This window comes from Morus notabilis, unplaced genomic scaffold, assembly GCF_000414095.1.
Source record: "Morus notabilis unplaced genomic scaffold, ASM41409v2 Scaffold1185, whole genome shotgun sequence".
In the NCBI taxonomy this organism is placed as follows: Eukaryota; Viridiplantae; Streptophyta; class Magnoliopsida; order Rosales; family Moraceae; genus Morus; species Morus notabilis.
Genome location: NW_010357564.1, coordinates 83,426 through 110,846, shown reverse-complemented (window position 1 = coordinate 110,846; position 27,421 = coordinate 83,426). Strand labels below are relative to the sequence as shown.

Genomic DNA, 27,421 nt, shown 5'->3' with positions numbered 1-27,421 from the left:
ATTTTTCTGCTAGACTGATTTTTTATATAAGTTCAAATTTTAAGTACGTAACTATGAATATAAGTATGTTGACGGTGATTTTTCATTAATAACCGAAAAGTTGAATCTTTGTGGTGAAACTTACATAAAACGGATCAAACAACAAAAGAAGCATAAAAACTAGAATAGCAAGCAAGAAAATAAAGAGCATTGAATGTGAATTTTATTGATGAACTTAGGTACACACTTAAATCCTCACAAATGTTTTGAGTACAAATATGCAGAGTAATGGCTCAAAGATCGATTTTTTATTAATCCTTTTCCTTCCCTTTGTATTTATAGGTCATTCCGCGCATTTATCTACGTGTCAGCATTACTGTCCTATCCACGTTCTTTCATCTTAATTATGGACACTTTTCATCGTGGGTGTAACTGTCACCGTCTTCTTTCGTCCCAATCTCAAATGCTCTTCTTTGTCGTGGAAAGGCGTGGCGGTTGAAGTCCCGAACAACGTTGGACTGTTACTCTGGTGAGCTTCTCTTCAAGGGACATGGGCTCTTAGAGAGAAAAATGGACCTGGGTATGAAGGCAAGAAAATGGGGTATGAGTGGGAGGAAATCTCATGTGCTCATGAGATTCGTGCTAAGTCCAAACTCGTTACATAACCAGCTGGTCAGGTCCTTAACCTAATCAAGTATGTAAGCTAGTCAAGTCTATGACCTGGTTAGGTATGTAAGCTGGCCAGGTCCACCAGCTAACACACTTAGAGGACGTTTGGTTGGAGGATTCAAACCATGTGATTCGAACAATTTTTTATTTACGTGTATTTTTTGTGAGAGAAAATACTGTAACGAATCACGAATTATGATTCGAATCAGGGAATGAATCCCTCTACCAAACATCCTCTTAATCTAGAGTTCAATCCAAGCTTTGAGTCTTGAGGCCATTGAAGTGACATGTTGACTTTGACTTGTAAAAAGTCTTGGGTAAGAATTTAGGGTCTTGTTCTTTTGAGTGAAAAATTCAAAAAAAGATAACTCGAGTTATAACTTTATTCGAGTTCATGTTTTTTTAAGTTTAAACTCGAGTTCAAACTCAAGTTTATGACTAAAACTCGAGTTCAAGTTTCTCCTTCAACTCGAGTTCAGAAACTCGAACTCAAATTAATGAACAGTATTTTTTCTATTCTTAAAAATGCTATAACTTTTTCGTTTTAATTCTGATTGAGATGATTTTTTTTTCTATGCGTTGACAACGAAAAGAGGAATAAAACCCGACGCATATACCCTATTAAAATTTTTCATCAGCATTGAGTTTTTATTAAAATACTATCTAAATACAAATTCAAGTTTTGACTCACTCAAACACAAACTCAAAAAGATTCTTATCTCAAACCATAATTCAAATATACACAACCAAACACAAACTTAAGTTACAAGTTAAACTCAAGTTATAACTCAAATTCAACTCAAAAATTATACTCAAATTAAACTCTAAAAGAACAAATCCTAAATATCATGGATAGATGGTTGAGAACTTGCGAGGTTACGAGCGAGCTTACGTGTCGTGAGGAAGGATATGACCTTACTTGTATGTTGAGGTGAGACATTACCTTACTTGCGAGTTGAAGAGGAACATGGACTTGTTCTCACGTGAGAGGGAAAAGGTTTAGCTCCCATGTAAGGGTTTAGGTTGAACTATTAGCTCACTAAGTTGTGAGCTCATGCGGCTTGTGAGCTCATCATTTGCCAGCTCGCCCACAAGCTGGTCAAGTTTATGAGCTAGCTAGGTCCACGAGTTGGCTTGGTTGTTTCGTTCATTTCACCGATTTGAATTTAAAATTTGAGTTTTGTTACAGTAAAAAGCTCTTAGAAATAATCACATCTAACTTTTTTACTATAGTAAAAAGCTCTCACATAAAGTCACATCTCAACTTAAATTAAAAACTTAAATCAGCGAACTAAACGGCCTAAGCTTAAGGTCATTTAATACTCCTTACTTGACTAAGCTAGAGTTAGTTTGAGCATTCTCTACGTGGAATGCTAATTTTAATTTGTGAACAATAATGGTATAACAATGTATATATGTAATATACTACCACATTAAAGTAAGGTTTATCTTTTATGTAAATCCAAAAATTTTGGGTGGGAGGATTCGAATCTATAACTAATTATTTAATTAATTGAAATGCCAAACTTTATTAAAAAAAATGGAAAAAAAATTATTGCCAGCTAGTCAAATGTACTCTCTATCTCTATGCCTCCGTGTAACCTAACAACAACAAAAACAACAAACGCTGTTTGCCAGCTCATCACTGTCCCGTTTACGGAAAGTAAAAAGACGTTTGGTTCATGAATTAGAATCATGAGATTAAAATTATTTTTAATTTACGTATATTTTTTATGAGAGAAAATACTGTAACAAACTATGAACCATGATTCAAATCATAATATGAATTTCCTTACCGAATGTTTCCTAAAACGACGTCGTCGCAAATTCTCTTACCGCCGTTTTCGTCAATAACGCTGTTTATAAGGAAAAGCCGTCAACCTGGATTTTTCGCAGAACTCATAAGGCCCAATTCTGGCCCAAAACTCTCTCTCTCTCTCTCTGTCTCTCTCTCTCTCTCTTCTTTTCTTTCTCTTTCTCTCTCTAGACAGTCATTTTCTTTCCCGGAAAAAAGAAAGTTCTTTCCTTGCACGAATTCATGTCGGTACGTGATAATCTTTTCTCTTGTCATTAATTTAAATTGAATTAATTAGAAATTTTTTAAATTTATTTTCTGATAAAGCTTGTTTTGTTCGATTCGATACGGTTTCTGTTCGATATCTGGAGATACATCGTTGATTTGATTAAGGTTTATCGTGATCAATTTTTCTTTTGGAAATCTTTTTGTCCGTTAGTTTTTGATGCAAAATCCATGTTTTATGACGCCTAAATTATGCAAATTCCAAGATTTTTGGATTCAAGATTAAAATTTTCGTGTTAATGGAATTTTGTTTTGGAGTACATTGTTCTTTTTAATTTAGGTTAATTTATTTTTGTAAACAATTTATTCATCGATTCGTAAAAAGATTCTGCAATAAGGAAGTGAAACTAAGGGTCTAGCAAATTTTGTGAATCGGTTTTTTGTTTTCTTTTTTCCACAAGAGGCGTTTATATGGTTTTCTCGCCAACTTGAATTACACGCTCTGTTCAGAATAATAATGAATTACTAAATAATGAGGAAAATTTCTCCTTTTTCTTTGGAAATTTTCTTCGCGGAGAGGAATTTTGGATCGGATTTTTGCTCCGAATGCCTGTTTTTCTGAAAATGGTCTAGCTCGTTGTCTAAATGTAGTCCAGGGTTCAGTAATCGTTCAGCTTCTTTTTGCTTCTTATGAAGTTAGTCTTTTTAAATTTATATTGATTGATCAGTTTGTGTTATGTTAGCTTGTCAGCTCTGTTGTTTTGACTCGGATTCTTACAAGTGTATTTGTAATATTGAAACGAAATATCGAGTCATTGCCTTATTTGTTTGATACAAGATTGGCTTTGTTTTTTTCATTTCTGGGATTCGGTCTTTATCGGCATATATGGTGAAAACACATAAATGAAAAAACTATGGATATAGTTTCTGAAACTGGATTTAAGGTGGGAAAAAAGAATTATCCCTCACAGTTTCAGAGGATACTATTCTCCTGGGCATTTGGGATTTCTGTTTTTAAATCTTATTTTTGTCCGGTTAAAAACCATGTTTAGGTTTGAAGATAACAATTAGCTGAATGGAAGAGAGAATATTTCTAGGAATATGCAGAGCTGAGACCTGTTGTTGTTGAGTGGCAGTAAATGGAAAAGACATATTGCGTGTAGTTGTGAGTAAGATCTATATAATTAAGCATGTCGATCTTTCAAAGTCCATGATGCCATGGAAAGTAAATTTTGGTGTAAATTTTGACTAGAGATGCCATGCCTGGTTATAACATTCCCTGTATATCCAAGCTTCATGCCAGGATTTATCAGGGAGTATTGAAGTGTTATGAACTATGACTGTCCAACCATCGCATAGAAGTCTTTGATATACCAAATTGCTTATGTTCTTTAGTTGATTGAGGCAATATTCAGTATCTAGAGCATATTCGGATGTACTAGGTAGTTAAGGTCGAAAGAACTTTGGGGATTAGGAATTGAAAACATGATCATAGCTTTACTTTATGTTCTCGTATAATATCTCATTTTTATTCCATTATTCATGTCGAAATACATGCTTTAATCTTGAATCCTTTTGATTGATTACTTCTTATAAATGTAATTTACTTTGGTGAGAGTTAATAAGGAAACTTATTTCAATCAACCCCATGTCCTTATATATGGTTCATTGTACTGTGTTAAAGAACTTTGGGGATTTGGAATTGAAAACATGTTAAAGAACTTTGGGGGTTTGGAATTGAAAACATGATCATAGCTTTACGTTATGTTCCCGTGTAATATCTCATTTTTATACAATTATTCATATTGAAGTACATGCTTTAATGTTGAATACTTTTGTACTGTGTTTGAACATGATTATCCTTTGCCTTACCTGGCAATAACAAAAGATTCAACTTCTGCAGGAAAAGGGTAGGCCACTACCAAAATTTGGTGACTGGGATGTTAATGATCCTGCTTCAGCCGAGGGATTTACTGTGATCTTTAACAAGGCTAGGGATGAGAAGAAGACAGGTGGCAAACCTGAATCCCCAGGGAAGGTTGATTCTAAATCTACTATCAAGTCTCCAGCAGATCCCGCCAAACCTCAGTCTGTAAGCTCTGTTCTTAATGGCTTTTGTCCTCTTTTTCTTTTTTCAACTATTCAATATATGTGTGACAGGTGGCATACAACAATCGATTTGTTTTTCACATTAGTAGATGGTGGGCTTATGTGTAAGTGCGACAAAGCTTTTTTTGAATTTTAGTGACAGCAATATGATCAGCAGTCATTATTGCTTTGTAGAGTTTGTTGTCTTTTTGGTCACACAAGATATATCCTAGGGGACTTCTTATATAGTAGTGCTACGAGAAGAGAGAAAAAATTCTTTATATTTTAATGCAGAGAAGAGAAACCAGATGATTTGGTGTGTCGTATGTATGACCTACATATAAGAATTTATGAATTTTGGCATCTTTTCACCATTTGAATGCGTGAGGCTCGACCGATAAAGCCCTCAGGACTTTTCATTTTCTTGATTATTTTGATAATGGAAAGATGTAATGGGGCGATTAGATGTGATGTATGTGGGGTTCTTTGACTGTTTTCGATTTTTATTGATTCTTTTCTCTTTCTTGTTTTGATTCTCGAGGACAAGTTGCCCTCTTTCCTTTGTACTGTTTTCAATAATAATAATAACAATAATAAATACTATTTGAAAGTTGTTGTTCTTGACTTTGTAGTTACACCTGGCTGGTTAGGTGCCTCATCCATGGTTTGTTTTAATCATAGCAAAACTATACCTGTTATTCTTTTTTTTTTTTTTTTTTTTTTTTTTTTTTTTTTTTTTTTTTTTTTTTTGGTATTGGGGTGGTGAAATACTTCCAAACACAGGACATTTTCTGGGCTAATTTTGCAATTTTTCCTATTTGTGAATGAATTTACTGATTTTCAGAAAAAATGGCTTTGCTGCATTCAAGACCCACCTGCAGAATCCTGAGAATGTCCTCCCAATGTAACTTGCTTTCCGCAGAAGATCATATTGTTTGTATAACTAGCTCCACCAGATTTTTACATACGAAGATAGGAGCTTTAGGGCAGTGGATGGGCTGATGTTGAAATTTATTCTGTGCTGCAAAATTGCGTTGTGGTGGGAGGAGTAAAGAAGAAAAGGAGTTTTAAAAAAAAAAAAAAAAAAGAAGAAAGAAACACCTATTGTATCTATATCTATCTATATCTATTGGCTGATGTGGTGATTATATTGGAGGCAAGTTTGTTTTTATCTTTTCCTTGACTGTACTGTAATCTTCATATATTTGCTTGTGACATTCCCTTTTCTTGTTTCTACTCTTGTATTCACTAAAATTGGTTTTGTTTATGAATGTTTTCTTTTTCTAAAGAAGTATATTTTGAGAGTTCCTTTTATAGTCTTAAGAAATTCACGTAGCCTCATAATCAGTAGCTGGTATGCTCTTCTCTCATGCCTTTCTTTGTAGAGGAATCACACCAATCCATCCCGAACTTGGCGGTGAAACGCCATTGCGGTGAAGATAGTGTAGGGGAGTTTGTTGAAATTGCGGCTTCTCTTCTCAAACCTTCATCTTTGACTATTTCTTAGCGACTAAACTGCATACATTGTCTAAGGATATGCAATTAAATTAAGAGTAATATTAGGGATACCAACTCAAATTTTTTTTAATGTTTATGTATGAACTGATATGATATGTGAGTTGTTATTTTATTATTGATAGGTATGATCTCTTATTATTAATTAATGTTGGTATTCAAGAATTGTATTTCACAAAGGGTACTAAATGACATGCTTTGGTGTCTGTAGCTTTATTCTTAAATTAAAAGCTAAACCTTCTTTTAGCCAAAACGAAGGGTACTAAACGACATGCGTTGTTAAAAGATTAAAATAGTTAGCATAAAGAAGTAAATTTTATCACACCCCCCTTAATTATCTTGTCTTTCGCACTTTACTCCTTAATCAAATTCTGGATTGTAGTCTTTTACGATATCAACCATTTATTACTTTTCTTTATGATTTCTAAGCGGCATGCAAGACACGGATGACTTATATTTGAGCTAATTTGAAGGGTAAGATGTGATAGATTAAAATAATTAATGCAATTCCGATCTGGAGAGCAATGTAATTGAGTGGACGTTTGGTTCATAAATTTAGAATTATAATTTTATTTTACGTGTATTTTTTGTGAGAAAAAAATATTATAAAAAATCATAAATTATGATTTAAAATAAAAGACGAATATAAAAAATAAATATCCCCTTAGATGTTCGCATGGCTCAGCTGCTTATGTGAAAAATTCAATTGCGTAACCGACAAAAGTTAAAAGATAATTTGACATTGCAAAAAAAAAAAAAAAAAAACCCCCTGAAAAATTAGAAAAAAAACAAAAATGGACGGAAATGTACGAAAAAGTTTTTATAGGAGATGAAAAGTGTCAAATAAGTGAAATTTACCCAATTGAGGGAAAAAACAGTGAAATTTACCGAAAACTAAAAGCTAAACGACATTCTCTTAACAAAAAAGAGCTAAACGACATTCGTTGTAAACACAGAATTTAAAGAGCTAAACGACGTTTAAGAGATAAATTCTGGAATTTTCTCTTGAAAACCCCGTCATACCAATGGCCCATCTAGAAATCCATTCTAAAAGCCCAAAATCAAGTGGGCTGTCAAGCCTCAGCCCATAATACATATATATATACTGTGTACGTACTTACAACTTACACGTCAATATTTCCAAAGTACTTTAACAAGTTAAGACTGTTGGAAGTTGGAACTACTAAAAAAAAGAAAAAAAAAAAAGGAAAGAAATCTCGTTTCTTAACACGTGTGGTAAGATATCAAAATAGATCATATTAATCGAAAAAAAAAGTCAGACTTCTTCGAGGAAAAAAGAAAAGAAGAGAAAAAACTACAAGGTAAGTTTCTGTTCTAAAGACACTATTCGCTTTTAGTTTCGATTAGTTTTGTTGTCTTGTTCGATTCGTCTTACGTTTGGATTTGGATGCTGAGAAAATCCCAGTGAATTGAAAGAAAACGAGGGGAAAATTTTTGAATTCTGGGATTGAGATGAGAGATCTCATTATCTCTCTTGTTGGTTTTTTCCCAGGAAGCGAATGATTTCTGTTACTGGGAATTGCTCTCTTTTTGGAGCAAAATTTATTTGCTTTTGAGTGGGTCTAAGATGGGTTTGATGATAAATGTTGTTTCAAATAAGTCTCTGTTTGTTTTTGTGGAAAATAGATTCCGGGAAAATTTCATTTGAAGAATATAAAATGTTTCCCAAAGTTCTCTTTTGAATTGATAGGCGTTTATTTCATATTTCTGACCAATTGATCGAATTTTTTTAAAGGGGACATGGAATGATTTTTTTTTTTTTTTTTTTTTTTTTCCGATTTTGTGTTAGAATGATTTCATTATCTAAGATGGATTAATGATATATATAATAACAAAATCCTCCGATGTGTTTTATCAAAATGCTCCGCTTTATTCCTGAAAAAAAGAAAAAATACTCCGCTTTATGTTTTCAGGAATGTCACACCTAGCTTTTAGGTCCTGCAAATTGCGTTAAATTTAAAATTATCCCCTACATTTTATAGATTGTATTGAAAACCTCTTACACAAATGAATCTATAGGAGGTTTTTAACCTATTTTGTAAAACGCAAAGGATTGGTGCAGCATTTCTGAGAACATAGAGTGAAACATAGCAATTTGATAAAATATAGGGGAGATTTTTGTTGTTATTTGTTGGCGTGATATATTTTGGTGTTTTTTTTTTCCCCGGAAAATAGGTTCTGGGAAATTTGTATTGAACAAGGTTAGATTTTCCCAAAGATCCCTTTTTGATTAGGGAGGTTTCTACTTCTAATTTAAATATGAAGTTAACAAACATGTATTTTTAAGATGAAAAAATATTGAAGTTTATTTGTTTTGTATTGAGTTAGAATATTTTTGTTTTGTTTCTTGAAATCTGCAGATGAGAAGTGGATTGCCTAAAACCGGTGCAGTTATTTTGTTGTCGTTTTTGTTGAGCTTGCAAGCGGTGTTCGGGATCAGATTTGTGGTTGACCGAGAAGAATGCTTCTCCCATGACGTCAAGTATGAAGGGGATACAGTCCATGTCTCGTTTGTTGTAGTCAAGGTTGATTCTTCTTGGCATTATAGTCAAGAAGGTGTTGATCTTGTGGTAAGTTTGCTCTTTTATGTTTTTTTAAATCAGTTGCTTTTTTATTGATTCAATATCATAGTTTCACAAAAATACAAAAAAACAAAAAAAAAGAAAAAGAAAAAAGAAAAACTTCTTGTGAATGTTTGGTCAGCGAAGCTCGAAAAATATGAATTGGATATTGTTGTTAATTGTGTTAGTTTAAATTGAGGACTACGGTCATGTTACTTGAACATTTGGAGATTTGGAGTGTTTGGATGCGGATTCTCTTGGGTGTGTCATTTCCTTGCAAGGAGATATGTTTCGTTTGTTTGTTTGTTTGTTTTTCATAGGAAACAAAAATTCACTTGTATTTGAAAACTACTCAAAACGGAGGAGGACAAACTTAACGCTCCATTACGCCTCTCCAACCCAATACAGTCGAAGAAAAAGGAATCTGGTTGAAAGACTGAGGCTTTGTTCATTTTACCGATTTGAATTTTCAGTTTTAGATTTCTACTGTAAAAAGCTCTCAAAAAATGTCATATCTAACTTTTTCTACTACAGTGAAAAGCTCTCAGAAAATGTCACATCTCAACTCGAATTAAAAACTCAAATCTGCAAAGTGAACGAGGCCTGAGAGAATGTCCAGTTCCATGGATGGGAGATCGGATTGGTAAAGTAGGGATTAGGATGTTTTTGACACGTTTTTCTGATTCCTAGTTTGGTTAAGAGACATTAAAACCTGTTATGCAGAGATCCATGCTACAGGGGAATAGGTTTCTTAAGCATTACTATGTCACTATATTTGAACATAGAAGTTTTACATCTTTGGATGTTCCCTTTTATTATTATTATTATTTTTATTATTATTATTGGTAACATGGCATTATAAGTGCTCTATTTTTATGTTCTTCAAATCTGCTGATATATTGTCCTGCAAAATTTATAAACTTTCAGGTGAAAGGACCGACTGGGGATCAGATTAATGATTTTCGTGACAAGACAAGTGAAAAATTCGAGTTTGTGGCTCACCGAAAAGGAGTTCACCATTTCTGCTTCACTAACAAGTCACCTTATCATGAAACCATAGATTTTGACGTGCATGTTAGCCATTTTTCATACTATGATCAGCATGCAAAAGATGGTGCGCATTCTCTTCATTCTTCCGTATATGTTTTCGTCTTCCGACCTTCAGATCCTTAGAAGGAATAACATGGACTCTCTCTCCCTCTCTCTCTCTCTCTCTCTCTCTGGTCCTTGCTCTTCTTAGAGACCAAAGCATGCTTACCACATTTTTTTTTTTTTTTTCTTCAGAGCACTTGAACCCTTTGTATGAACAAATATCGAAGCTAGAGGAAGCTCTTTACAACATCCAGTTTGAACAGCACTGGCTAGAAGCTCAGACCGACCGACAGGCAATAGGTATCTATTTTTATTGCTTTCTTTATGGAAATATTAAGCCTAGGAGAATTAAAGCCCTTATGAACGATTGTCGTTTTGCTCATGATTCCTTTTAGTCTACGCTATTCATCAAACTTGCTGATAGGCCTAATGTTGCGAAAATTTGGTTCATGTGATGTGTGTACTCGCAAGTGAATGAATCGTAACAAGTAGTAAAGTGACAAATTTTGTCAAATTTCGTCCCACAAGGATTGAGTTTTCATAAAGTAAACCAACTACCGCAACAATTATAATTCTATTTTATCTAGGCAACCAAATTTGAGAGAACAAACTACTTAAGACAACAAAATTAAACTAACAATGCAATAAAGAGAACCATTTGGACAAAAAGAATCGAAGGGAATTCTGACAATAAAAGGGGACTAGGGGTTTTGGTTTCGTTCTATCGAGCTATGCAATTCTGATACTTGAGTAGTTTGTTAACTAGTTTCATTCATTTCATTAATCCAGGTTTTTAAAAGTAATTTCATTCTCTCTCTCGAGTGCCGAGTGAAATGGTGTGCAAAATCAATTTAGCAATATCCCTATTTACCTAATCAATTAAGCACCTAATAAGCAAACCTAATCTTGATTACCCGATTTAATTGGCCTCCCGAACTCAACTAATTCTAGGTTGTATTTCCCAAATCCCAACATGTGAGATTGACTTTCCCAAAACTAATATCACACATCTATATCTCTAATTCATTGAACCACAAATTAGAACAATAAGCAAAGAGAAACACAAATGAATTGAAATGAAATTTTATTAACAAGCATCAAGCATCTTCAAAACATAGCTAATGATAGAACTACATCAAAACCCCTAGCTTAAAGAATCCACCAAACACTAAATCCAAATTCAAAAAAGGCTTAAATGGGACAACAATGGATAATTTCCAAAGGAAAAGGCCATTTGCTGGAGGGCGGGTAATGCTAGGTGAGGTGCGGTGGGAAGTCTAAAAGCGGTGGGTAGGCAGCGGTGCTTTGACCGAGATCCAAGGCTAAGCGATCAAATCTTGCATTCGTGTTCAAGTAGCACGCATAATCGAACTCCGCCTTTTCGATTCTCTTTTTTTCTTCGAAGAGGGCCCACCCCCTCATCTCTTGGCCTTGACGTTCAATTATGTCGTCGGATACCGTGACCTTAGTCATTTGTTTGTGCTTTGCTCCTTGACGTGAGCTACCGGCCTACTCTTCAACTTTTGCTTCCTCGTTCTGATTATTCCATATCCGATGGATGCCGTAGCGGTCTAAGGGTCTCATGGGTTGTAGAATAGCTGAGTCATCTATGGTGCTCACTCCCGCTGCTTCTCTCGATTCGGTGATTAGGCAGGGCACTGCTAGCCCTACATTGTTATTGCGGACGACATGGTTGATCGCTGATTGGATCATTGCACCCACATTCATCCTGAGCCCCCTCTTTGAGAGCAAAGAGAACAAACGCTTTCTCTTTCGACACTTCTGACATATGTGAAGCTGGGAACATCCTCCGGCAAATAAAGTGATGCGAGATGTTCATATCTTAGTCGAGACAATGACACTCAAAGGTGGACTCGATCTCATTGGCTATGGACCAATTGCATCCTCGAGGACAAATGTCCGCTACAACCTCATCCAAGTAAGGATGGTCAATGTATTCATTAATCTCATCGAGGTCAGGAACGGGAATGTCGAGATGCTTGTTAATGGTTCGGGCATCATATTTTATCTCTGTTTTTCTTACCATGGATCTACTACTTGTCATGAATTTTGCATTAGCATAAAACTCCCGAACATACGTCAAAGCAGCGGCCTTGGAGTTTTAACATAAGTTTTTCACCCGCGAGACTTGATGATTTGGGCATAGTCGGGGAATTCGGATTCATGGAATTGGAATCCCCTCTCTTTCATACCCGGCCTTCTTCTTGTGTATTGCTTAAATAAAGTCCTCGGCTTTTTTATGGATAAACCTCTTCAAATCCTTAGCGGCAGGGGCAACTAAGCCTTGCCCTTATTCTTGGAAGCAACAGCTTTCTTCGGCATTTTCACACTCAATCACCAAGTATCCAACAAGCCCAAACAATTTAGTGCCACAAGAGACTCAAAATCAAAGCCAAATGAACAACTGAACGAGAATCAACCAAGCTACCACCCAATCAACTTCAAGTACAATATTCCCACAACCAAGCACGAGCAACAACCCCCAAAAGCAATAATAATCACCAAGCCACAAATCACCACAAATCAAAATTAACACTAACTACCAGAATCATTCACTTTCTCCCACACACAATTGATCAAGTATTCACAATCTTCTTCAAAAAGCCAAATCTTCACAAGATTCAACTCAAAATTCAGGTTCCTCAGTCAATTTCAGATTCTCAATGAGCAAATTGCCAAATCTCAAATTAAAGTCCCAAAAGTTCAAATCCCTTCTCAAAATCGAACTAGTCTTTAAGAACAACTTACTTGATGATGATGAGGATGGAGAAGAGAAGAGAACCCCCAAACTTGCGTCCTTTGGAGCTTGACCCACTGAGAGAACGCTGGATATGATGAGAGATGGTGAGGGGGTGGATTGTGGGTGTTTGGATGTGAGAGATTTGGTGGAAATTTTGTGAAGAAGATGAGGAAAGTGAGTGAAAAGGTGGAGATTTTTGGAGAAAAATGGGGACCTCCATGGTCGGATTTGGTGTTTGGGGTGCAGTTGAGAAGGAGAATGGTGGATTTGAGAGAAGAAATTAGGGTTTCGGACGTGTTTGGGCCCTTTATACCTGTGCAGCTATGTGTGCGGCGCTGCAGCGGGCCTGCGCATGAGCCCTTTTGCTGGGCTCGGATTCACTCGGGTGCTGCAGGGGACGGATAGTCTGCTGCAGCGGATACCCAGTTTTTTTGGTTCTTGCTGCCTCGTCCGCTGCAGCAAACTGGCCTGCACTGCAGCGGCCTCTTGCTCCGATTCCTCTCGGCCAACTTGTGCTCCTCTCGGCCAGGAATTCCGCTGCAGCGAATTTCTTTCCCGCTGCAGCGGGAGCTGATTTCCAGTCTCTCGGGTGAAGTTTCGGCTGCAGCGGGAAATGCATCTGCTGCAGCCCCCTTGAACGAGAATTTTTTACTCCATTTAGCGCTCTTTAGACCATTTTATTCACGTGAACACGAAACCTACAAACAAAACAAAACACAATAAAAACGCCAGAAACCAACAAAATAATGAAGTATGGAAACGTAAATAAATCAAGCAATCACCTAACAAGGAATTTGTATGGATTTATCTTCTTTTGATTATTGAGAACTTTAAATTAATGTCATGTGCGTCTGTTTTCTTCTCCATTTTGCGTGTCTATTTTTGTGATGGTACTTGATTATTGTTTCACATCTAAGTGTTTTTGCATCTCTTGATGCAGTGAATGAGGCAATGGGCAAGAGGGCAGTTCAGAAGGCGTTCTTCGAATCAGCAGCGCTGATAGGTGCCAGCGTTCTCCAGGTTTATCTTCTCCGACGCCTCTTTGAACGGAAGCTCGGGATGTCTAGGGTCTAGTCCACCATCTATACATTTTGCACATTTCTTATATGATGTCTTTGTTACCCCTTTGCTACTTGAGAGGACAGGTTAACGCTTCACAATATTTGAGAAGGATTAGTGAGTTAATACTATCTCAAATCTCCGGATCAACTACTTTAAACGCCCAGAGGGCTTGAGCTAGAGAATTTTTCATGTTGTCACCCCCACAAAAACACACAGTACACATACTTTTGGTAGCGAAAGGCTTACAACACCATGGTGGTATCATTTAATACACGAATATGGACAATTTAATTCTCTTTTGAAAATCCATTTTCAATTTAGTTTCAATTATTTTTGTTATCTTAAGAACATGAAAGGCTTCTGATACGGTAACCCATGCTCTGAGGTCAAACTGCTTCTCAATCCTGTTGTCATTGTAAACCAGTTGAACAATGGTAGTTTTGCCAGTACCAATAATTGTTCATTTCCTAGAACATAAATTTTATTAATTGTTTGTGATGTTCGAAATATTCTAATGAATTTTAATAAGAAAGTTTAAATGAGACTTCTATTTTTTTTTTTTTTTATATAATTAAAATCATGGAAATAACTCAAATGATCAAGAGAGAAAATCATGAAAGATTAATAATGCAAGACTTCAGACCATTCATATCATTCAGTACATGAACGCAAAACAAGTGCAAAAAAAGAAACCAAATGCAGCTGATTTGACTGCTACCGAGCTCGGCATCTTTCCCTTATCCTTCCTCAGAAAAAGGCCTTGGTACAATGGCAAATTTATCAAAATCAAAACCCCACAAAGCAGAATCTGCACAAGCACTGTCTCGTAAAATTTTACGACACCCTCTCCCATGACTGCTTCCTTTACAGCCCCGACAAAGCAATAGAGATTTACCATGGCAAGTACCGAAAGTATGGTGAACATTGGTGAGGATGTCCCAAACTCCATAATCTCCTTTTCGTATCTCTCGGAAACATCTTTGTCAGCTACTTTGGCGGTAATTACAAATGCCGACTCGGAGAATCCGAGCGAGTTGAGAATGGTGTCGATGAAGGCAAAAAGGTAGGAGCTTGCCCTCTTGTAAAGCCACATTCTTTGCTCATTCCACCAACCAAAGATGGTCCCACCAGACCACAGAAATTCTGCTAAACTGTAAGTGTACTTGGCTATAACCACATATGCAAATGGTATAAGCCATAGGCTTGAGATCTGAATCCATTACAATACAAGACTTGGTTAAAGTTATTTATTTATTTATTTTGCAATGAGAGTCAGAGAGAGCAAAAGGCCAATTAAAGCTAACAACAAAAATCTCATTGTTCTCAATCGAAATGCTTGAATCAACCATGCGTTTTTAAAAATGATCAAATTATTCCCTGTACTTTTTTTATCGAACAAAGTCTACTTCTTAATTAAGCCAAAATTTAATGCTTGAAAAATACTAATACCCTTTTTATGAATTGATTGTTCTCTCTTAACTTTGATCTTTATTTTTTTCGGCATTTGAGAATACATAATGAACTTCGATTGTTTTCAAAATTTGATTTTTATACAACATTGTTGTCGTCCCTAAAATGAAAAGCGTGTTTGTTTTTATGCAAGGAGAAACATCTTTCCATATTAATTTTGACTAAATCTGACACGATGATTGGATTTTGTGTAATCGAGGATGATTTTATTAAAAAAAAAAAACTAGGAATAACCTCATCATTTCTAAAAATAGAGTGGATTCCTACATTTGATCATCAGTTAAAGACGAAGAGGTATTTTTTTTTTAACACACCGTTGAGAAATTATGTCAGCAAAATGCACAAAAGCAATAGAGAAGTTTGAGTTCATAGAATGTACTTACTGGTGGAAACAATGGAATGCTTTTCAAAAGGCAAAGTGAAGGGACAAATGAATAATACAGAGTTGCCAAGCAATTAGGAGCCCAAAGGCAATAGCAGCAGTATCCAAGTTGAAGACCAAGGGTAATCTTGTTATGGGCATACCATGCAGGACTGTACTTGGACAATAAAATTTGGAAATCACCTTCAGACCATCTCTTATGCTGGACTAATGTTTGCAGCAGTGTGGTTGGAGCCACCCCCATGAAAGCTGGCCTTGAGGGGCTGAAAAACACTGATTTCCATCCCCGGGTTTGGATTGATAACCCGGTTATGACATCTTCAACTGGACAACCATATTTCAAACCCATCTGAAAGTTATAATCACATCAAAGATCAGTTGCTCAACTATGCGATACGCGCACACGAAAACAAACATAACAGTGATTCATAGCTCCTGTTCAATTTTTGGTGTTCCAAATGATGTCTAACATATAGTCACGTCATTTACAATCAAAACATTTTGAACTTTTTAAATTGCGTGACATAACATGATTGATTAGACAGTTAACATCAAAATTAGACGAAATTTGAGTCCAACATGAAAATATAAAGTACCAACCTCCTTTCCCCATTGAGTGTTTTCCTCGTAAGCACAACTTGCTAGGCCTCTTACGTTCTCTTCTAAATCGCGAACACTTAATTCTCCTCCGATAATTTCCCTCTCTTCTTCGTTATTTTCGCCACCAAATTCTGTTCCACAAAGAACATTTCTTCGGTGAAAGCAGCCAGTTCCAGAATAAAGAGGGCCTCCATAACCATCCATGCCAGAGAATTCCACCTTAAAGGAACAAGTATGGAGAGATCTCTAACTAAACATATATAATGATCAACACTAATAAACTTAATTAATGAGTATTTGATTCCATTAATGGAGTTTACTCACCTTGTTAAGTACTCGAAGTTCGGTTCCATACAAATCATTCTTTGTGTTGTTTTCAAACTTTTGTGGAAATTGTACAAATGCAATGTCATGGCCTTTCTCTTCATCCAACAAGAAGCAAAGGGCATCTCTTATGGACGTAGAGTTGTTTGAATACATATCACAGTCCACATTCAGAATTATCTCTCCATTGCTGATCTTTGAAGATACTCTAATCTGCAAGAAATTTGGCCTCATGACAAAGCAATCAATGAGCAAACGACAATAAATATGCGTTCAATGGTGGAGCTAATTTAGAGGTAATTTCGTATTGAACAGGGACAAAGTTGTATATTTTATCATTGAGTGGGAACACACTTATAGATTTTCTTATAAAGTGGGGGTATAATTAAAATTTTGAGAAATTTAGAGATAAAATATTAGTTTTTATAGTTGAGTAGAGACAAGTGTCCCCCACTTAATATGAGGTGGTTTTTGCCACTATTTACATTATCGAATAGATATCCAAAATCTTTTACTCCTTTTAACAAAAATGTCCATCCAATTTTTCTTTTGATTTGTGTCCTTGATTTAGATAAGTAAATTTACCAATTTTCTCTTTATAAATCAGGTAAATGATCAAGTAACCACGGTAAATTAACAATTTATCACCGTATAAAAGACGAAAATTTAGAAAATTCTATGGACACCTTTTGTAAAAGAGTAACAAATTGGACATTTACAGTAATTTCTCTTAAATTATATAGAAGACAAAACAATTTTCTTTTTAATAAAATGACTTTCAATTTATATTATAAGTTTGTGTCTAAAGCAATTACCAAAGCATTCATAGCTCCAGCTTTGAAGTTATGGTGATAATGGGGTCTCTTTTCTCTGGCCAAGTATACTAGAGTTGGTAATGTACAACCAAAAACATCTTTAGCATCTGCATCCTTTCCATCAATTACGATCTGTGGAGTATTAAAAAATAAGAAAGTAATTGTTAGTCCTTTGTTTGGTTTATTACATGCTTCTAAGTGAAAATAATTGCACTTTACTGTTACGAGATGAGATGATAATGGATGTTAATCCTCCAATTTAGGCGATTAAATTATGTTAACTCTATTAAAATACATCGCATATATATATATATATTAAAAAGTTATAAACTTGTTTGGATACCTTTTCATTGGTTATATTTCTAATAAGAACATATTTAGGAGATGTTTATTTCATGTATTCATCTATGATTTTAAATCATAATTCATGGTTCTCTACAGTGTTTTTTTCTCATAAAAAATACACGTACAATGAGAATAATTTTAAATTATGATTCTAAATTCATGAACGAAAACATCCTCTTTAATAATAATTAACGATGTAGTTCAATCACATTAATTGCTATAATACCTGGAAAATGGTGTCATGGTCACGCCGAGACAAATAGGATTCCCACTGAGAGAATCCTTTATGTTTTGACTTTTCTTCTTCTGGGATTCGGCCCAATTTGGTTGTATTTTCAATTCGATTCTCCATATCCTTGTACAATTTCTTAAACAAACAAGAGAGAACAACTATATAATCAATTAAATGACACAATTCACACCACAATGAGCTATATTAACTTTAACTTTAATCAATAACTAACATTTTTCTACCAAATTAACAACATCACAATAGATGGAACAACATTGATATGTAATTATAATAAGCCTAAATGTCTGATGTCAAGCAAGCAACAATTTAGTGATAATAGCCAGTACTAGGCTTAAAAAGACAAAACATATGTGTCATGGATGACTCAATTCGTTCCTTTAACTTGAATCCTTCCCTTTCAAGTATTCCCAGCTGTTTTGTATTTATAATGTGCACTTTTAGATATCATATTAAGAGTTTCTCTGATAGGACTAGAAAAAATAAATTATCGATAGTTATTTACTTTTTACTTTTTAACCGTCAGATCTGCATCAGAAATTTTCTGTTTTGCATACTTTTTTAGTCAAATGTGATTTTAACAGATATAACGGTCAGAAACAACTATCACGGTAGAGTATGTTTGCATCCTACAACACGATGACTGTAATAACTAATAAGATATAATTGATACTAATTTTTAAGGCAATTTAGGATAAGCTTTTAAAGGACAAGAAGTTTTCATATGGATTGATCCCTTTTGAGTGAAGTAGCTAAGATAGCATACAAAAACTAGAGCAACTTTTGTCAATCATCTTATCTTACCATATAACTACATGTGTAACAATAAGCAGAACTACCACATGGCAAAATGCATGACTAAGATGAGTCATGCACCGTTATATTTTTATCTGTTTTCCTTTTTCTTTTGTTTGGAAGAAAACAAAAAAATGCTATATGATTTCTATGGGCCATCATCACCGTACAAGTGTGCCGATCCCGCACCCTTTATTGCGATGCTAGGGGCTCACAATGCCCCCTAGCTAGCAGTACTCTAAAAAGAATGTTACACGTGAAGAGGTTGGTGTACTCGGATAATCCGAAGACAACTAGATCACTAAGGTGAGGCTTTAACATGATTTGGTTGGTAGATTCGTACCATAATTTGAATCATGATTCGTGGTTCGCTACAGTATTTTTTCTCATAAAAAAACACACATAAATCGAGAATGGCTCTGAATCATAATTTTAAATCCATGAACCAAACGTCTATAAGAGGATGTAACATTTTATCATTGATCCACGTAATTATGAAGCAAAAATAGTTTGGAAGACTATATTCCCAACTGCCACACTCCCTCCCACAAATGATATTCGTAAAATGCTTAAGGACACTATTGGTTCTAAGCACCACAACTGTTCGGAGACAGACCTCATCTGTGGACTCTCATTTTTGAGACGTCCTGTTTCGTTTTCTATTTGTGTGTAGTACTCAAAACCACTGATGCCCCCCTAACATTTTTCGTGAGATGCGACAATAATTTATTTTTCAAATAAATGTTGTGAGTACCTTGATTGTGATAAACTTATTGGCCTGTTCAGCTTCACTTACAGGAGGCAATAAAGACATGAACTTGAAATAAGCAGCTGGTGACCTTGGCTCCACATCAAACTCTTTGCAATATGGAATCCAGTCCTTGGCAAATTTAGAAGCTTCCAAGAGAGCATAGAAAGTAAGATCTGAACCCCCATCATCTGAAAGATACACACTAAGCTTCTCTGCTGGGAAATCATAGGCCATCACTGACAGAACAGTGTTGATCACCATTATTGGTGGCTCAATTGTCGGGTCTGCTGTGCACACAAATACGTCCACACCCGGCAACTCATCGTTCTCATATCTGTAAAATAATATAAGAACGGCCTGTTTGGTTTATAAGTTCGAACATAAATTTAAATACTGATTTGAATAATGATTCGTGGTTGGTTACAGTATTTTTTCTCATAAAAAATATACGTAAATAAAAAATAGTTCTAATCACGTGGTTCTAATCCATAAACTAAACGGACTCTAATTTTTATTAGAGAAAATATTGTAGTAAAAAAAAAAAAAAACTTATGAAACGAACAAATGATAAAAGTATTGAAGCTTTATATAGAATGAAAAGCGAAATAAAAATGTAATGTAATGACAAGGTGAAATAGAGAGAGCAATTACCTTTGAGAGAGCCTGTCCTTGAAGGTGATTCTATGCACTCGGTTCCACCGGACGGCTTGAGTGAGAATCCAGTAGAAGCCGAACCAAAGCTCGGAAGCAAGCAAACCAATCCATGCCCATCTGGCTGCATTATCTTGGCCTGGTTTTGGTATGTGAGTCAATCTATACACCCAAATCAGACATATGCCCACAAATATTGAAGAAGCAAATAGCCTATATGTGACCCTTCCCTTAGCTCTCTTAGTCTCAAATAATGGCAGCCCATGCCCTTTACTTCTCATTTCTCCCTCCTCTCTCTCTCTCTCTTAAATGGTTACATTAGAAAAAGTGTTTGTAGGACCATGTCTCTCCCTTCCTATTACCCCTTTCTTTATTTCTCCTCTTCATCTGTAAACCGACAATATAAAAAAGAATTTGTCTTTGTCTGAATTTATTTATAATTCTATACGAGTGACAAAAACACAGTAATGTTTGGTAGAAGGATTCATTTTCTGATTCAAATTATGATTCGTGATTCGTTATAATATTTTTTCTCATAAAAAATTCATATAAATCAAAAATAATTTAAATCACATGGTTTAAATTCTCCAACCAAACATCTATGTCCATTGAGATGTGACGGTTTAAAATTGAACTTTACTAACCAGGCATTTTCTCCCTTTCTTTCTTTCTTTTTTTTTGTCCTCCGTATAAATTTAAAGTCATAAATTGATGGAAGAAAGATTCGGAAAATCTGATCGTTTTGGGATAGCTGAAAGCACGTGTTCAAAATTTTATAGCCAAAAAAATAATAAAGAAAAGAAAATTTGTGTTTAGAATAGTTGTATGTGGTCATAAATTGATATTTTGTCCCGCGGCCCACTGCAATGGCACAGTAAATCAATTAATTTATGAATATGGTCCGTGATGGCGAGAGATGTGTGGCATTGAAAAGTAAAAAATGTGACTCCAAGACAATTAAATTGGCACCACATATGTATATGATATCTTTTAGTCAATGATAATTTTATGTCTTGTTTATTTCGCTCATTTAAGTTTAATTTGAGTTAAAAAGTAAATTCATATGAGAGAAAATTATACGTTACTAATTTCTCCATCTATTTTTAGCTTTTCTATTCGTTTTGTCAAGTACTGAAGATTGTTGAACGTTACTAATCTTGTCACCAACTTTCTGACTAGGAAAGAAACAAATGTCTGATGACAGATGACAGGGCCTGGCATTTTCTACTGAAGATAAACCATTGAAAAATACGACACTATATGCTAGTGAGAGATCCACACCAAAAAGAGTTGTAAAATACAACAAACAGTGTAAATATTTTTGTTCATCTGTTAGAAAATTCTATTGTTGAGTAGGAAAAAGAACTATAGATAGAACATAATTTTGAATCGTCACAACAAATTAGAATTATATCATAGTAAAAAAAATATACTATATTAATTGAAACATGATGAAGATGTGATGGTTAAAAACTGTATCATATAAGTTGATATTACCAAAAATTAGGCGAAATGAAAAAACTAAAAAAGATAAAAAAAAAATTACAGAAGATATTACCACCCTATATGTGATTGCATAAATCAATAAAAGATTGTGAAACAAATACAGGCAAATAGAGAAAATGCAGCTGATCTAAGTGCTAGGGAGGTTGGCATCTTGCCCTTGTCCTTCCTCAGAAATAGGCCTTGATAAAGTGGCAAATTGATCAAAACCAATAACCCAGACAGCAGGATTTGCATAAACAATGTCTCACAAAGTCTTGCAACACTTTCCGCCATGACTGCCTCCGTTACCGCCCCAGAAAAGCAGTAGAGATTGAGCAATGCAAGGGCTGCTAGTATTGTGAACATCGGTGATGAAGTGCCGAACTCCATTATCTCTTTCTCGTACCGTTCCGAAACATCTTCATTGGCTGCTTTGGCGGTTATTATGAACGCCGAGTTGGAAAGTCCAAGTTTGTTAAGGATGGTGTCGATGAAGGCAAAGAGGTAAGAGCTTGCCCTCTCGTAAAACCACATCCTTTGGTGATTCCACCAGCCTAAGACTGAGCCACCAGACCATAGAAACTCTGCCAAGCTGTAAGTGTACTCAGCAATAATAACATATGCAAATGGTATGAGCCATGGGCTTGATATCTGGTTAATCAACAAAACAAGAGTTAGTTTTCATTAATTTGAGCTAAAGACTCTCTCTCTCTCCCTCTCTCTCTCTACACAAAGGCATAGTTATATATTGAATTCAACAAAAGAATGAGAAAAACTAGTATCAGAGAACTTTAACACATCCCAACAAATTGTTGTCATCTCACAGGAAAATCCTACTAAATTTACTTTTGTCTGTTTTAAAGATTTGCAACTAAGAAGACAGTGAAACTCATAAAACAGCCCGCAATATACAATAAACAGGCCGAAAATGCTAGCAAATTAGGCACAAAATCAAACGAAGCAAAATCATACCAAGCAAAATCAAATGAAGCATATATATGTGAGAAGAAAAAGAGATTTGTTATTATTAATTAAAGAAGAAAATCAAAGGACAAAGAGAACACAAAGAATTAATGTGGTTTGGCAATGCGCCTGCGTCTACAGGTTAGGAAAAAAGACAGAATTCACTAGTAGCGATCACACTACCTGTGGAAACAATGGAATGCCTCTGAGGAGGTAAAGTGATGGAACTATTGAGTAATAGAGAGTTGCCAGACAATTAGGAGTCCAAAGGCAATAATTGCAATATCCAAGTTGAAGGCCTAAGCTGATCTTCTTGTATGCATACCAAGCAGGACTATATTTGGAAAGCAAAACTTGGAAACACCCTTCAGCCCATCTCTTGTGCTGCACTAGTGTCTGAGGCAGTGTGATTGGAGCAACTCCCAAGAAGGCTTTCCTTGATGGATTAAAATACACTGATTTCCATCCTTGGGATTGGATTGATAACCCTGTCATAACATCCTCAACTGAGCATCCATATTTCAAACCAATCTGCAAATTTTGAACATCAATCAATAGCTCAAGAATGAAATGCACATATATAATTAACACACAAGAGATTAAGAGAAAGGATTATTCTCATTTGTGTCCCCTCAACTTTACGATCATTCTCACTTTATCTTTTGAATTTGAAAACTTCATTTTGCCCTATGAATTTTTAATTAGTCTCACTTAACCCTTTTTATTATTATTATTATTATTTTTAAAAGGAAAAAGAGGGGGTTAAGTGAGTCATGTGGTCTTTTTTTTTTTTTTTCAAGATATTCTAACACAAAGGTTTAAGTGAGACTAATTTCCCTCGTCAATTTTTAATGGAAATTCTATAGAAGGGTTTAAGTGGGAGTAATTTAAAATTCAAGAAGTGAAGTAAGAGGTTTTGAAATTCAGGGGGGCACAAATGAGATTAAAAAAAAAAAAAAAAAAACAACAAAGACCAACCTCTCTTCCCCATTGAGTGTTTTCATCATAAGTAGAGCTCGCAAGAGATTTTGATGTTTCTTCTAATTCACAAACACTTTGTTCTTTTCTGTTTCCCCTTTTTTCTTCTTTCTTATACACCACACCAAATTTCCTCCCTGAAAGAATGTCTCTTCTGTGAAAGCAGCCACTTCCAATGTAGAGAGGACCTCCATAACCATCCAAACCGTGGAATTCCACCTTGAAATTAAGTACATTACAGAAATGTGTAAGTTAATCACACGTAAAAAAGATTGTAAAAAGACACAAAATTAAAGGGGATAAACATAAAATATTCCCCGGTGTGTTGCTAAAATGTTTTAACATGACCCGTAAAACGTATTTTTAACACGACTGAGGATCATGTTCGACACGATTGAGGATCATGTTTGGCACGACTTGTAAAACGTAAAGGATATCAGCAATATTCCTGAAAACATACAATAATGCAGCATTTTGAATTTTGATCATAAAACACAAGGAAAACTTTTGTTGTCGTCCCAAATCGAAAGCAATGCCATGCACTCACCTCGTTGATAACTCGCAAAGAAGCGCCGTATAATTCATTCTTTGTGATGTTGTCAAAGTTCTGTGGAAATTGCACATATGCAATATCATGACCTTTCTCTTCATCTACCAAGAAGCAAATGGCGTCTCTTATGGATTTGGAGTTGTTTGAATACATATCGCAGTCCACATTTAGAATTATCTCTCCATTGCTGATCTTTGAAGATACTCTAATCTACAACATAGAAATCATAAGACAAACGATGAGCAAGACATTTCATAGTATCCCATGAACACTAATTTTATAAGTACTATTTTACTTAATGAAAGTAACACGTTATATATAACGTTACCAAATTATTGGACTAAAGAAATTCGTTACAGATGTTCTGGTTCGATTGTACGCGTATAAACGCGATCTCTTACCAATGCGTTCATAGCTCCGGCTTTGAAGTTATGGAAATGGAAGGGTCTCTTCTCTCTAGCCAAATACACTAGAGTTGGCAGGGTATAACCCGTGACATCCGTGGCATTTGGATCTCTCCCATCAAGTAAGATCTAGGAAAACATTACGAAAGCCAATAAGAAATAATTTTGTGAACAACTAAATAGAACAACTAAAAGGTGGCTGAAAAGAATACTTGAAGAATGGTGTCATGGTCACTGCGAGAAGAATATGAATCCCACTGAGAGAATCCTTTATGTTTTGACCTTTCTTCTGTTGGTATTTGGCCTAGCTTAGTTGCGGTTTCGATGCGATTCTCCATCTCCTCGTATAGTTTCTGAAACAGAAAACAGAGAACTTGTCACCAAAAATACCAACAACAGAATTAACGGTATGAAAAACATGTATCAGCAAGTGTTAGAAGATGATACAAAAAACAAATATTTAGAGAAGTTTTCTGGTTTTATACTTAATAAAAAAAATGACCTATTATCATGTCTAAATGTTTTTTAGAAATACCTTGATGATGGCCGAATCATTGGTAAGATTAGCATTCTCTTGATAAGGAGGCAAGGACCTAAAATAAGCGGCTGGTGACCTCGGTTCCACTTTGAATTTCTTGCAATATGGAATCCAGTACTTGGCAAATTCAGAAGCCTCCAAGAGAGCATAGAATGTGAGATCTGATCCTCCGTCATCTGAGAGATAAACACTAAGCTTCTGCTGTGGGTAGTCGTATGCCATCACTGATAGAACAGTGTTGATCACCATTATTGGTGGCTCGATTGTGGGGTCCGCCGTGCAAACAAATATGTCCACCCCTGGTAACTGATTCTCATATCTGGATCAAACAATATTTGGCATTAGTGCTTATGAAAAAGTGATGATGAGAAGAGAATAATCATGGAGATGTTTGAGTGCATGCAGATAGATATAGGGGTTACCTAAGAGCTAAGAAGAAACATAAACAAGAGTGTTACTATCAAACACATATTCATGTTTTTAAGACGTAAATTCAAACATAGATTCAGATTTTATTCCCTATTTAAATTTACACTTTAAATATATATCTAAACACCAGTTTGAATTGCCATTTAAAAATTAAAACCACAATCTTTTCAGATTTTATAGCTCAAATTGAAAAGGTTTAAAACATCTCAATTGAGAACCACACAACACCTACGTTTGTTTGTTTGTTTTTTTTTTTTTTTTTTTTTTTTTTTTTTTTTTTTTTTTTTTTCCCTTTAAGTAGTCCCACTTAATCCCTCGGTTAAAATTAAAAATAAAGGAAAAAAAAAGACTACATGACTAAATCCTCTGTTTCTATTTTTTTAATAGAAACTTTAATAAAAGGGATAAGTGGGACTAATTCAACGTCAAGAGACAAAATGAGAGTTTTTAATATTCGAGAAGTAAAATAGGAGTTATTTTAAAATTGAGGGGTATTAGTGAGAATAATCTGAAGGCTTAAATCGTCTCAATTTGAACATGGGAACAAATGGAGCCTAATTTTATTTTATTTTTTTCTAGATTAACATTATAGATACAACATCTACGTTTTCTTGTTTCCCAAGAAATAAATTTGTTAAGTTCCATATATGCCATTTGAGTACTTTAACTTCTAATAATTATCTAAACAATCAACAGTATTTGCACCAGAGACGCATGCGGATATTGTAATGTCTGAGAAAATTTCAGACCTTAAATAATACAATTTATTTATTTAAGCTAAGGATTTTCCTAGAAAATATTATGTGACTAAAGGATTTATGAAATTAATATCTGTATTCCTAAATTCTGTAGCAGATTTCATGTTAAGTTCATGTTTTTGATTAAGTAAATTTGATCGATAAATTCTTGCCGTACTTTAAGGTGGAATAATTTTCAGTACAAGTATAGTTTGAGAATCTTAATTTCAAGAATCTCCAAACACAACATGATGTTAGCAGCGTAAAAAAAAAAACGCACTGACATTTTTAAAGAAGAGAAAATCCTTAATTGCCAGATAGCTAGGTTAAAGTCACAAGATAGATACCTATAGTAGAAGGGTACAATGTGAGCTCAGGAGTTGACACCGTCAGAAACAATGTCATTCCCGGGATATAATGCAGAAAAGTTAAATTTAGAATTTATTCAGTCTAGAATTAATTTCAAGACTTGAAACAGTTTAAGATATTACGCGAGTAAGAATTTAACGTGATATCAAAGCAGACGAGGATTTAACAGTTGAACTGTAAATAAGTAGTAGAAAAAAAAAGAGAACTGTCAGAAACAAGAATTTCCTGTCAGCTAAGTACCCTTTACCGTCAGTATGATTTTTACTTGATTCAAAGGTAACTTAAGAGAGTGGACTAAAGTACAAGGGGTAGGATTTATTTTTCTCTCTCTCCTTCTCCACTTTGGCCGGCCATGCATAGAAAAAAATAGAGCCAAAATTGGCTAGTTGAGTGTGCTAGGGGATTACATGATAAGGTGTGATGGGATTGTGTCAAATCAACTATTGGACATAAATGTTTACCACACTTCCTTCTTGAAGCACACCACCGGCCATGCAAAAAAAAAATAGAGCCAAAATTAGCTAGTTGAGTGTGCAAGTGGATGACATGTTAAGGTGATATGATTGTAGTGGTTGAAGGGGAATTAATGGCAAATTTGCTTCTCCTTTTCTCCTTCCAAAACCGGCCAAGAAAGGGGGACTTTAACCAAAAATTTGGTTGAATGATGGAGTGGAATTGGTGTTAAAAAAAATAATTTCCAAGTTGCCTATAAAATGAACCAACATAGGATAAGCTTCATTTTTTTTCGCCTAGCTTTTTCCCCACTCAAAAATCCGGCCACACACTCTCCATTTCCTCTCAAATATTTTCTCCCACT

General features: G+C 35.0%; 4 protein-coding genes across 4 annotated transcripts in view; 2 read left to right on the top strand and 2 right to left on the bottom strand.

The window, feature by feature from the left end:
* Window positions 1-2,594: 2,594 nt before the first annotated feature.
* LOC112093381 (RPM1-interacting protein 4-like) lies at window positions 2,595-6,072 on the top strand. Its single transcript, XM_024171663.1, has 3 exons — window positions 2,595-2,692; window positions 4,572-4,760; window positions 5,601-6,072. The coding sequence occupies exons 1-3, from the start codon at window positions 2,687-2,689 to the stop codon at window positions 5,643-5,645; spliced, it is 240 nt and encodes a 79-aa protein (XP_024027431.1). The 5' UTR covers window positions 2,595-2,686; the 3' UTR covers window positions 5,646-6,072.
* Window positions 6,073-7,428: 1,356 nt separating this feature from the next.
* On the top strand, window positions 7,429-14,084 carry LOC21401182 (transmembrane emp24 domain-containing protein p24beta2). The gene is made up of 5 exons (XM_024171578.1): window positions 7,429-7,593; window positions 8,653-8,862; window positions 9,781-9,967; window positions 10,138-10,245; window positions 13,647-14,084. Exons 2-5 carry the CDS (start codon window positions 8,653-8,655, stop codon window positions 13,778-13,780), a joined length of 639 nt encoding a protein of 212 aa, XP_024027346.1. The 5' UTR covers window positions 7,429-7,593; the 3' UTR covers window positions 13,781-14,084.
* Window positions 14,085-14,411: 327 nt separating this feature from the next.
* LOC21401178 (cellulose synthase-like protein E1) lies at window positions 14,412-20,491 on the bottom strand. The gene is made up of 8 exons (XM_024171514.1): window positions 20,152-20,491; window positions 19,504-19,834; window positions 17,931-18,071; window positions 17,360-17,491; window positions 16,545-16,757; window positions 16,221-16,439; window positions 15,622-15,969; window positions 14,412-14,978 (listed from the first exon to the last, which is right to left on the bottom strand). The coding sequence occupies exons 1-8, from the start codon at window positions 20,430-20,432 to the stop codon at window positions 14,424-14,426; spliced, it is 2,220 nt and encodes a 739-aa protein (XP_024027282.1). The 5' UTR covers window positions 20,433-20,491; the 3' UTR covers window positions 14,412-14,423.
* Window positions 20,492-21,616: 1,125 nt separating this feature from the next.
* LOC21401177 (cellulose synthase-like protein E1) overlaps window positions 21,617-27,421 on the bottom strand; it is a 9,436-nt gene continuing 3,631 nt past the window's right edge. Inside the window, exons 2-8 of the mRNA XM_010090127.2 lie at window positions 25,067-25,388; window positions 24,744-24,884; window positions 24,529-24,660; window positions 24,125-24,337; window positions 23,578-23,796; window positions 22,783-23,130; window positions 21,617-22,287 (exon numbers count right to left, since the gene is read on the bottom strand). Of these exons, the coding sequence (XP_010088429.1) occupies window positions 21,733-22,287; window positions 22,783-23,130; window positions 23,578-23,796; window positions 24,125-24,337; window positions 24,529-24,660; window positions 24,744-24,884; window positions 25,067-25,388 (1,930 nt within the window). The 3' untranslated portion in view covers window positions 21,617-21,732. The remainder of the gene's footprint in view (window positions 22,288-22,782; window positions 23,131-23,577; window positions 23,797-24,124; window positions 24,338-24,528; window positions 24,661-24,743; window positions 24,885-25,066; window positions 25,389-27,421) is intronic.

Bases quoted from the DNA above. Each gene is read 5' to 3' on its own strand.
- LOC112093381 (XM_024171663.1), top strand. The intron at 4,761-5,600 runs GTAAGCTCTGTT...ACTGATTTTCAG, and splicing joins ATCCCGCCAAACCTCAGTCT to AAAAAATGGCTTTGCTGCAT.
- LOC21401178 (XM_024171514.1), bottom strand. From the start codon at position 20,432: ATGAGAAGTAAAGGGCATGGGCTGCCATTATTTGAGACTAAGAGAGCT. The intron at 18,072-19,503 runs GTACTCACAACA...TGTTTGTTTAAG, and splicing joins ATAAGTTTATCACAATCAAG to AAATTGTACAAGGATATGGA. The intron at 15,970-16,220 runs GTTGGTACTTTA...TATAACTTTCAG, and splicing joins ACACTCAATGGGGAAAGGAG to ATGGGTTTGAAATATGGTTG.
- LOC21401182 (XM_024171578.1), top strand. From the start codon at position 8,653: ATGAGAAGTGGATTGCCTAAAACCGGTGCAGTTATTTTGTTGTCGTTT. The intron at 8,863-9,780 runs GTAAGTTTGCTC...ATAAACTTTCAG, and splicing joins AAGAAGGTGTTGATCTTGTG to GTGAAAGGACCGACTGGGGA. The intron at 10,246-13,646 runs GTATCTATTTTT...CTCTTGATGCAG, and splicing joins GACCGACCGACAGGCAATAG to TGAATGAGGCAATGGGCAAG.